General features: G+C 42.4%; 1 protein-coding gene across 8 annotated transcripts in view; it reads left to right on the top strand.

Annotated features, from left to right (window-relative positions):
- The first annotated feature begins 238 nt into the window (after positions 1–238).
- The window catches only part of nlgn1 (neuroligin 1), a 255515-nt gene continuing 244160 nt past the window's right edge, over positions 239–11593 (top strand). The window contains exons 1-3 of one of the 8 annotated variants that reach the window (XM_041040040.1): positions 449–779; positions 4857–4865; positions 8792–8809. In XM_041040040.1, coding sequence (XP_040895974.1) covers positions 674–779; positions 4857–4865; positions 8792–8809 — 133 coding nt within the window. In that variant the 5' untranslated portion in view covers positions 449–673. Of the gene's footprint in view, positions 784–1610; positions 1671–4856; positions 4866–8501; positions 8535–8791; positions 8810–11593 lie in introns of all 8 variants that reach the window. The other 7 variants (XM_041040038.1, XM_041040036.1, XM_041040041.1 and 4 more) reach the window with 7 other exon arrangements.

Below are 11593 nucleotides of genomic sequence, written 5' to 3'. Positions count from 1 at the left end.
AGACTGGAGGAAGCTGATGGCTACTACATTTCCGCTGGATGGTTTTCACTGCCTGGATTTTAAAAAGGATCATTAACAACCTCAACCCTCGTTTGCTTCGGAGTTACCCACTTGTTGCTTTAGTGTAATTGTGTGTTTGTATCAAATGGCGTAAGTGAGAGACAGAAATCAAGGGATTTTGACTGGGAAAGGACAAAAGAGGACACAGCAATCAAGTTGAACACAAGGAGTAGCAGCTATGTCCCGGTGGAGGCACCTTTCGAGGACTGGGTGTCAGCTATTTCAGACTGCGAAGGGCGGGAGCAGGATGATGGGATATGTAGGGCTTGAAGGTTCCTTAAGCGCCGGTCGGTGGGTGTCCTCTGTAATATGGCTGGGACTGCTGCTGCTGCTGCAGGCATCTCCGGCTGCCGTGTCGGCTCAGAAACTTGATGAGAACGACCCTGTGGTCACCACCACCAACGGCAAGCTGCGCGGGGTAAAGAAAGAGCTCAACAATGAGATCCTGGGTCCTGTTATACAGTTCCTGGGTGTCCCGTACGCCGCTCCACCCACCGGCGAGCGCCGCTTTCAGCCGCCTGAGCCACCGGCATCGTGGCCTGAGGTCCGCAACGCCACACACTTTGCCCCTGTGTGCCCTCAAAGCATCGTGGAAGGCCGTCTGCCGGATGTGATGCTGCCCGTGTGGTTCACAAACAGCATCGACGTAGTCTCTACGTACGTCCAGGACCAGAGCGAGGACTGCCTCTATCTTAACATCTACGTCCCTACAGAGGATGGTGAGTAAGCCTGCGGGCCCGGGGCAGGGTGGTTGTGGGTACAGTGGGGGGGGGCAGGGTGGAAGGAAGTGAACCCACAACCTTCTGGTAGAAAGAAGAGTATGTTGTCGGGATGTGTTTTATCTACGTGAGTGTGCATTTTTGTCCCTGTCCCTGTCTGTCAGTTGAGGGAAAGCATGACCTTGTGCATGTTTAATGTGCATGACGCTGCTTATAGTACACGAGTGTGTGAGAGTGGTTTTGTGAAGGAGAGAGCAGTTTGCATGTGTATGGCATCCTCTGAGGCCAGTTTATTCTCTCTTCATTCCACTCCATATCTGCGACAGTCTTCTTCCTTCCATTTTTCATTTTCAGCTCTAACCTTTTCTCCTCCTCTTCCTCCTCATTGCTCCTCCAACTCCTTCCCCTCTGATCCCCTGCTCCTCTTTCTCCCCATCTCCTTATTTGCCCTCCTCTGCAGAAGGTCCCTACCTCCCCCTCCCTCCCGTCTGTAGCTCATCATAGCCTATTGTGCTCCGCCACAATGGCTACAGTTCATTAAACAAGACAGTCGTTGTCATGATCATCACTGATTGATTTGGCTGACTGGCTGAATGACTGGCTGGCTGACTGATAGGCTGAATACTGTGCTGATTGAGCTGGTGTGATTCATTCTTTCCCTCTGTCTTTATTTCTCCCTTTCCCTCCTCTCTTAGTCTTTTTCAGTCAATCAGCTTTGTGTGTGTGTGTGCGCGCGCGCGTGTGTGTGTGTGTGTGTGTGCATGCAGCTCCTGTGTGTGTTGCGCGTCCAGGGGCTCCATGTTATTCTTTAGTCTTCTATTCATTTTACAGTCAAAAGAATATCCAAGGAATGTGCCAGGAAACCGGGCAAGAAAATATGTAGACAAGGAGGTATGTATGATCTGAATGCAACCTATACAATGCCACAGTAAGAAGAAACAGCCTGAAAATAGAACGAAGAAGAAAAAAGAAGAAGAAGAAGAACTGTGTTGTACAGCAGAGAGCAAGCGGGAGATCAAGGTCTACGAATTATTCAAGTCCTGACTCAGGGCATCTGCAGGTTTTTAGAATGCTAAATTTTAAGGACAGGGACCTTTTAAACACTACCTGGAAGTAAATTTAAAGCCAATTAAAAAAAAACAAAAAAAAAAAAAGTAGGAAAACCAGGCAGTGAGAGCCAGTCTTCCTCTGACTTAACATACCCAATGCAGTGCAGAAAGTATAAGTGAGCAGGGAGGGAAAGGCCTTTTCAGAGTGGTCAGACGTGGTGAGAACCAGTAGAAATCCTGCAGGTGGTAGCAATAACATATTTGCTACTAAAACCCTGAATCAGCCATGTGATTTGTAGACCTTGTGATGGCGAGATGATGCAAGGTAGTGTTGCATCAGGCTCCCTGGTTCATTGCTGTGTGCTCTCATTGGTCAGCGGCATTGGGAGATTTGAGCGGATGCCAGATCTGGGGTCAGGGGGTGTGCAGTAATGATGGTTGATGTGTGAGGAGATAACAACAAATTTATTAGATCAGGCACACTGTCCCAAACGCGCACACACACACACACACTCAGAGGTGTAGTCGTGTGCAGTGTTGAACAAGATGAGCTCAGGCTGGACCTTGACTGTGTAATCTCCATTAAAAGAAAGCAGAGCTGTGTTCAGGTTGGCTAGGGCTACTGTATCAAGCACTGTTTCATCAAGATAATGCCCTTCTCCTCCTCCTCCTCTCTGTCTTTCTCTCTCTGTCCCCCCGCCTCTCACTCACTGGATGTGTGCTCGTTTTAATGTGTATATATATGTTTGTGTGTGTGTGTGTGTGTGCGCGTGTGTGTGAGAGAGAGAGAGAGAGAGAGAGATGCTGACAGTGTCCTTGATAAGGTCTGGGTGTTAATGTCATTGTCTTGGCAGCAGTCTGTATTATCACTTAGTGTAAGTTCCTTCTCTTCTTGCTGCACAGATACATGTACACTCTGACTGCTCCTCCCCTCAAACACTGATATACACGGTAGAGATGCATTTAAATTGGGAGATTATAAAGGCTTACATATTAGTCATAGAGCATGGAGAATCATCCAGACCCAGACAATCTCTTTTTTTTATATATATATATATGGGAAAAAAGAAGATTAGGCCTAGAAAACAAGGTATGTTCCACAGTAAAAAGAAAAAAAAAAAAAACACTAGAGGCTGCTTTGCCTGGGTTTCTTTCTTTGGCCTTAGTTGACTACCCGTTGGCTGTACATTGAAATAAATAAATAAATAAAAATAGAATCATTTCTTCTTGTAAAATGTCAGGACTCCGCTCTCAGCTTTATATAGGCTACAGACCTCTGACAATGTAATACTTCATTAAGCTAAGCTTTATGCAGCTCTATGCAGTAAGCCATAGGTAATTAAAGTCTACATAAATTAAATTATGACTCATTAATGCATGTAGGCCACTTAGGATATTTTCACATGTAATGTGAACAGTAATGTTAAAGATACTTTTACGTAAACTTTAAAAAAAGAAAAAAAAAAAAAAAAATTAAAGTTCCCCAAGAGGTCTCTTGGGTTGTTTTAGTGAAGCTTGTTGAGATGGCTGCACATCTTCTGACACATGTACGGTATAGAATTGATCATCATGACAAATACATTGTCTGAAATAGTCCTTTCAGAAAAGCATAGCTTTAGTGGATCATGGTATTTTTACTCTGTTCTGATTTAGGTGTAATTTGTCCCATTATTATATTGTAAGAATTCATCTAACTTATTATATAAGAATTACTCTGATGTTGGATTTCACACCTCACAATTTAATTCTATCGCCAACCTTCAGTGCTAATAGACAAAGTAGTGTGGCTTATATGTACCAGTTTTTTGTTTTTTTTTAAATTAACTGTACCAACAATCTTTACCTAACCAAATTTGTTTTGACTAAACTTGTGTTGCCTAAACATATATCTACTGCAGTTTATGTGTCAAAGCTACAGTATTCCGTAGCGTTGTTGGCACAGGTAAAACTGATGCTGGCCGTTAACGCTCCATTTAAGGCTGCACTCTATCAAGTTTACATTTCACTCCAGGACAATGTAATGTGCCACAAAAAGGTTTCTGCAAGATTCTTCTTGGCTCACGAATGAATCACCATGTTAACGTGCCCAGTGGAACTACGCAGAGAAAAATATGATGTGACTGAGACACTGTACTACCTGTGTCAACACTATTTTAGTTAGCTGTTAGTTACTGGAGGCATGTCTATCTAGCAAGGTTATCAGTTCTACAGCATCTCATAGATTCATTGCACATTTGTCTGTAATCGAGGATCTACGGTCATATGGACAGCTTTCTGGAGCTTTTCTTCACAGGTCTGTTTCTCGAACGCTTTCAGGACATCGGTCATTATCGGTGACACAGTAGCACAGTGTGTGGTCAGTGGTGCATGGTGTGAGCGGAAAGATCGTGTTGACTGACGTCTTAATGTCATGGCTCGGTGTGTGCAGCCACAGTGATGCATTTGGCAACAGGGTTGGATTGGAAGAAATATATTATCAGTAAGTCTGTCTGTTTAAAAGTAGTGCCAACAGCACTGCAGCTGTTATGTGATGAAAACAACAGCTGATGTTACACGTCAGGTATGTTGCAGCTTTGTTCAAAGGGAAACTCATGACCTTAGGCTCCAGGTACAGAATCATTATGAATGAATCTGTGGAAGATTAGATTTCATTTAATTGGTAGTAAATTTGGAAACGTTCCCGGAGTCTTGGAAATCCTTAAGTCAAGACTTGAAAGGGTTGAACAATTATTTAGACAGAGCCTCAGAAAACAGGCAGTTGACCACTTGCATCATAGTATGATAATGTTTCTGGCTTAATTCATTAGATATTTGACCAACATTCATAGCTGCAGCCAACCAAGCTAAGAAATAGAAACAAAGTTATTAAAATGGGCAAGAAGAGAAGCAGAGGAAGAGGGGCAGACTTGGGTTGATAAAAAACAAAGTGAGACCAGGACACAAAGGCAGACTATAATTGCTGTGGGAGTCGTCTCTTTGTCCTCATAAGGACTGTTGTACCATCCTGTGGCATGCTGGTTCAAATAAGTCTTCTGTGGTTAAAAAGAGTGTTTTTGATGTGCCTTGGATGGAGTACGGTCATTAAGCTATGACGTGCTGAGACAGTGGTCTCTGTAATGAGATCAGAGGTAGCAGCGCTGCAGTTGGTCATCTCTCTCCCTGCAGCATGCGTTCACATTTCATTTTGAAAATTGAAGCAAATGCAGAAGGAACTCACTGCTCACAGATGACAGCTAACGGAGCAACAACAAAAAAAAAAGAAGTCAAAAATAGCAAAGACTGAGTGACACAGAAATACATACCTGACAGGAGAAAAAAAAAAGATGTGAGATCACAGACACGAGCAAATCATTGCTGCAAATCTGTCATGGATCCTGTGGATCTCTGTGTTTTCTGTGAGGACGATATTCCAAATACAAAACGATGCCGTTTGAAGTCGCACCTTGCCGAATGGAGTATTACAGCAATGTTAAACTTTCAGTAGCGTTTCAAACATACAGTAACAATCAAATTCTGTAGCTGCTTTGGTAGTGATTCAAAAAAGCTATTTTCATTTTTACAAATGTTTTTCTATATGTATTTCAGAGACCTGTAGAGTACCTGAAATTGTTAACTGTAGCTACTTTAAAATATACATTGCTGATGTGTATTACTAAAAAGAAAATCAGGGAGCTACAGGCCAGAAGTTATAGACCACCCTGAACATTTTAACACTGTTAAACAAGCACATGATTTTTGATTAACTCTCACCATCTTGTCAAATTATGTCCATAATCAGACTTACAGCCCAGTATATTTTGGAGAGGGAAACTTTTGCTTTTCCAAGCAAAACTCGTTGATGCGTGAGTCAGATGTGGAGAGTATTTATAGGTATGGGAACTATGTGGGGCTGGATATAGAACCTCAATGCTTTTTGAGCAAAATGTGTAGGATCAGTCGTTCCTGTATCGGAGCGCTGTATGATGCCAGCAAATGATTCTTAGTTTTGTTTGCTTATTCTTTGATCAGATATCCCCTTATCAGCATTATAGTTTCAGGTTTTTTTTGTTTGTTTTTCATTAAAGCTACAGTATGTAAATATATTTTAGCTGAAGTATGCTTCAGAACATATCTTAATGTGGAGAGGTGCTGTCAAAGGCTTCTGTGACTCAGACTCACTGAGCTGCCTGGCAGCAGTGCAGAGATATTCCCTTCCACACTGAGCCTCGCCCTTCTGTGAGACGGGAGCTCACAGCTGTCAATCAATACATGAACGTGCTTCTGGTCTATGACTCCTCTCCCACTGTGGCTCCAAGCTAGTTTTAGCTGCTATTTGTTTTTGGCTGCTGTGGTGGCACGTGCAGACACAGTGGCCCCTTTCAAACCCAATATTTTAGTGTTTTTGTCAATTTTTCATGTCTTGTTAAAATAAATAAATAAATAAATAAATAAATAAATAAATAAATAAAAACTCAGCTACAGCTTCCAGGATCTTCTGGACATTGGCTGAAAGTAAGATGCACTATCCAGCATGAAATGAAGGTCTGCTGCATCTTTGTTTTCATTGAAATGTAGCTACGCACCAACATTCTGCACACAGCCATCCAGCTGGATGGGCTAAGGTGCTCCTGAAATAAACGGGAATCCTTGCTGTCTGGTGGGACACGTGCTAGTGGTGTGTGTGTGTGTGTGTGTGTGTGTGTGTGTGTATGTGTATGTGCACGTATCCACCAGGAAACATGAACGACTGCTGTGGTTTTGTCCAAAGACGGTTCTCTGCTGGTGGAGTTTACGATGGTGAGATGCCAGCCATATTATCAGCTGAGGGAGTTTTGCGTCTGTTGATATTATCTTTTGCACTTGTACAAGAATCGACATCCAGCACACACCCACAGATTTTTCATTATTGCTGGCGACTTCAATCATGTAAAATGCAAGAGTGTTTTTGCTAAAATTTCTCCAAATTGTCAAATTTGCCACAAGAGGAAAAACCAAACTGAACGTTGTTTACATCTGAGTTGTCGCTGCTAATGTGAGGGCGCTCACTCTCACCCTTCAGACGGTGTGGTGTAGTAAAATATGTATGTCATGTTGCTGTCATGTGTATGTGTGTGTGTGGAAATGAAAATTAACCTGAACCTGACCCTGAACTCGGCTGACTCACAGGCTAGCAAGCTCCTGATTTGTGAATTAGCTGAGACAAAGAACACAGCGAGGGTGAAGAGCTGGTCAGAGCCTAACACAGCGGGGAGAGGGAGGGATGAGAGGAGCACAGCATTTTGCTTTTAAGTCTCACACTCGGCCTAGCTTGAGTCCCAGAACCTGCATATGATTGCTTTAAAATATCATTGAGTCCAAATTATTATACAGCTGCTTGTTGAAAGACAGTGGTAAACACTGATGCATTAATAGGTTTGCCTCCTTTTCTGAAATGAAACTGGGTTTATAACAAGGTTCTGTTCCTTAAAGCAATATGTTTAAAAAAAAAAAAAAAAAAAAAGTGGCGTTTCATACTGGCAGCTAGCATATTGGCAGTGGTATTAAACATTTCCAAACAATCCCCAGCCTTAGCTGTATGCCCACTTATAGAGCTCCAATGAATAGTTGATCAGTGGATCTTGCTTTTTTGGATCATTTTTGTCTCCTTCGTGCTTGTTCTGTAGTTTTGTAATCACTGTCTCCACCTAAACCCCCAGCTGACTGCAGGCATGTTCATGCCTCAACTCTGCAGGTTGTCAGAAGGCGTTATGGGTAACAGGAAAACACAAGCTGATGCAGACGTACATGTGAGAGGGTGAAGGAAAGTTCACGTACCACAAATTATAACACTCTGAATAATAATAGCAGATACATCAGGCTTCACAGACTGACAACATCAGGACAGGAAGGTGTCAGGTGTATCAGAGGTGATGTTTTCTTTAACGGTTTATTGGTTCATAGTCAGTTTAGCAGTTTGCAGCGATGCTCGTCTTTGTTGAAGCAGGCTGATTTTGACACCACAGTGTCTTAAATGCTCCTCATAGTAGTTAAAATTATAGCAGCTAGTGACAAAGTTCAGTCCAACTGAAAATGGACTGCTTTCTGAAAACAACCGTCAGTCATGAAGATGTTTGACCAGAGGAAAACCTCACAGGGGATATATGTTTCTATGAACAGATTATCCGAAGGGTGACTGATAGTTTTTTGGCTTCAGGTAGAAGGAGATGAGTTACACGACTATTGAACTACATGACAGTGGTATCACAGTGTGATACCACTGTCATGTCGGTAAATGAAGCTACAGCCAGGAGGTGGTTATAGCCTGGTTAGCTGGCCTGGCTCTGTCCCAAGAAAAAACAAAACAAAACAAAACAAAACAAAACAAAACAAAACAAAACAAAACAAAACAAAACAGTGTGTCCTCTGTCACCTCTAAAGTTCACTAATAATCTTATTTCTTCCCACATGTAAAAACGACAAGTGCTGTTATGTGCTGGGCAGTTTCTGGGCTGGGTGGAGTGAACAGGGGCAAGAAAATTTGTTGTCGCAGAGTTTTTCTGCGCTCTGAGCTAACTGTTCATTACCTAACAATAAAGCTGATTTACAGTTTTAAATACAACCTGACACAGGCCACAGTTTGTGAACCTGACTCATAAGTTAGATATAATTCAAAGTCCTGTTTCCCCTCCTGCACCAACAATAAACCACTCGGGAGCCAACAAGGCCAACGAGGAGCAAAAATTTCACAGTTGTCCTTTAAGCAAAGATACCATATGATCAGAGCTGATAATGAATACACTTTAATCTTAGGCATCGTGAAGCCAAGGCCTGTGGCAATAAAAGAAAACCTTCCCCAACCAGATTAGACCCGACTCAGGTCCTGACTGGGATTGGACTGTGAAGCCCTCTGCTCTGTGCTGTGTTGTATTCACTGATACTGCCTGTGCTAGCTGCTCTGAGTAGTGGGTTTCTACTGCAAACTGTTTGTGTGCTTCCTGGAATCAGCTGTTCACCCTGAACGCTGTCAGACCTTGTAAAAACAAGAAAGAAAAAAAAATGCTCTCCCTGCCTGTGGAGGGTTGGAGCTCCCTATATGTTTACTTTGTGTTGAATTGGCACTGGGCTTTTAAAATCCAAACTAGGCCATTTAAACTGCAAACTAGGCCATTTCCCAGCGCATGTGCACGCTGTTTAATATCTCAAATAGTTCCGGAAATATTTCAACATGTTGTGTTATTCGGAAATTTCTGTGTGCTGTCTCCCCTCCAGAGGGCTTTCAAACAGAAGCTCCATTGTAGATGTGAATTTCTTCAAGATGGAGGCAACTTCACAGAAAGTGAATTTTTCACTGTTTTCCTTCACCGCTCCCTCTCTCCCTCGTCTCTTTCGTCTCCCTGTGTCTCTTTCTTTCCCCCCGTCCTGATCTCCCTCTGCACAGCTTAGCCTTTTTCCTGGCGTCTGTCTCTGTCTCTCCATCCGTCCTGACCTCTTCACCCTCCCATATCTCACTTTCCCTCTCCGTCCTTTTCTTTTGCTTGTGTCTTTTTCTCCTTTATTCCTTGGGCTTTGTCCCAGTTTTGTAGTCGTTGAAGGAGGATCCTGCGGGAGGTGGCACACACACACACACACACACACACACACATAAAGACACGCAAAAGCAGTGGAGGAAATAGCAGGCAGGAATAGGCATGGCCCTTCTTGTGTTTGGGTCTCCCTTGAGGGGCTCTGTCACCTCCACTCACAACTTCATAACTTCTCTGCACTGGTGTTTCTTCTTAGGTTAGTGTATTGTACTTGTGTGTGTGTATAGATGAATCCATGGATTTGGGTATGTGTGTGTGTGTGTGTGTGAAGAGACTCTGAGGTTCTGTCTTGTCTGACAGGGTTTGCGTCAAAGCTTGGCTCACTGTCTGTGCTGGCTGCTGAGCTGGTGGTGGTGGACTTGTCATTTTCAGCCCGGCCCCTTTTGGAATTTGAGTTAATTCTGAAACAAACAGAGAAACAAAAAGAGAGATAGAGAGAAAGAGAGAATACATCTCATCAGGGCCAAATCCTTTCTCTGCATTTAATTCTCTTTTTGTTTGAGTTCGTTGCAGCCATGAGGAAATGACAATGGTGCTTCTCTCCTGCTGTTAGAAACTTTATAACTCCACTAATACTCAATACATGGGATGGATTTGTTATCTAATCATATAATATCTAATAATAGTGACACAGATGATAATTATAGGGTATTCATTTCAGTGTGTTCATGTCAATATCTCAGTGGAAAACTCATCTACCGCTGAGGATCCATCTCTCACTTTGTCACTTTGGATAAAAGCGTCTAATAAGTAAACGTAACGGATTAAAATTTAGATAAAATTACTCCAGGTGAATTTCTACTTTTCTCACCAAACTGTGAATACAAACATTGTGTTGCTTTGGATCGGTTGTTTTAAACAGTGAACCCTGTTGAGTGCAAACCGTGTCGGACAGTGTTCTTTTGCTGGAAGGAACGGGACAACTTGGCTGTTTGGGAACATCAGCAGTAAAATCCTGCAGTACTTCACACTCTGTCAGAGAGTGTTAGTTAATAGCAGCTGTTGATTGCAACTCAAAGAAACATCCACGTTTTCTTTTTCCTAACCACTGCAGTAATATATATAAAATGTGTGTGTGTTGGTATATGCCCTCTTTGTAATATCAGATGACATCTAAAGCACACTCAACCACCAAAACCCTTTCAGGAAAGCAAAAATAACTCCTGGCAGGATGGTGATGATGTGCACCTGAAGCTGCTGCTTGTTAGGGCAAAGAGTTCTCAGCTGGATGGATTTTTACTCTGGTGGATTATGGTTGGAATTCATGTGGGAGACAAGCAGACTATCTCTGTGTGATGGTAATAATTACAGCTGAGGCCCACTGACAGACAGGGACACTAATAGAGAGAGAGGACCAGGACTCATTAGATCGCACGGTTTGAGAATCTAACAAAAAAGAAAAATAAGTTGACGTGGGCCTGTTCATTTAGGGAGCAAAAGTGAGAAAACTGTCCCATGAAGGAAGGTTAACTACACCTAGCTAGGATTAGGGCCTGATATATGGGACAGTATTGCCTAAACAGGACATAGTCCTAGGACAGACCATAAAGTTTATTTCACCAGATAATACTAAACAAATTAAACAACCTTATGTGGTGATTCTGTCACTAAAGACAAGTCAATGGCTGAATGTGGCTAAAAATACCCTGAAAATAGTGCTCAAGGAAATCTAAGCTAATACTTTCATCATCTTTGAAGCATGACAGTGCCCTGTGGATTTCATGGCTTTCTCCTCGTACAGCATACAAACTTCTTGCACAGTTATTCCACCCTGCATATTGCCAGGCAGTGTTCCTGTAAGGAAAGCATGTTTCTTTCCACATCTATTGGCTTTTCTTGGCTGCTGTGCGTTGAAGGTTGACATGTAGGTGTAACAATGGACAAGGACAAATGTGTGAGTAATTTCTTTTCCTGACTTTGCATGAAAAAAAGATAATTCATCTCCTGGTGGGATATAGCAGAAGAGGCATCACACACAAGAAAATCCTGAGTCCATGGCAACGTTGTGTGCTTTATGTTGTATTAATGCTTCAAAATCTACATTAACCTGTAGAGGTGTTAGGTTTATCAAATGATAGTGTGCTGATGTGTTTGTAATTTAGGCACCATTAAAAATATATCAATCTATCTAACTCTGTCAATAAGAAGCCAGATTTTTTTTTTGAATACTTTGTATGTCTTCATATATTGTTTACTCTGGGTTCCGTCCTCAGTTTTATTGTCC

This window comes from Toxotes jaculatrix, chromosome 6 (assembly GCF_017976425.1).
Source record: "Toxotes jaculatrix isolate fToxJac2 chromosome 6, fToxJac2.pri, whole genome shotgun sequence".
NCBI lineage: Eukaryota > Metazoa > Chordata > Actinopteri > Toxotidae > Toxotes > Toxotes jaculatrix.
The sequence above is the reverse complement of the archived record's forward strand: the minus strand, read 5'-3'. Positions and strand labels throughout refer to the sequence as shown.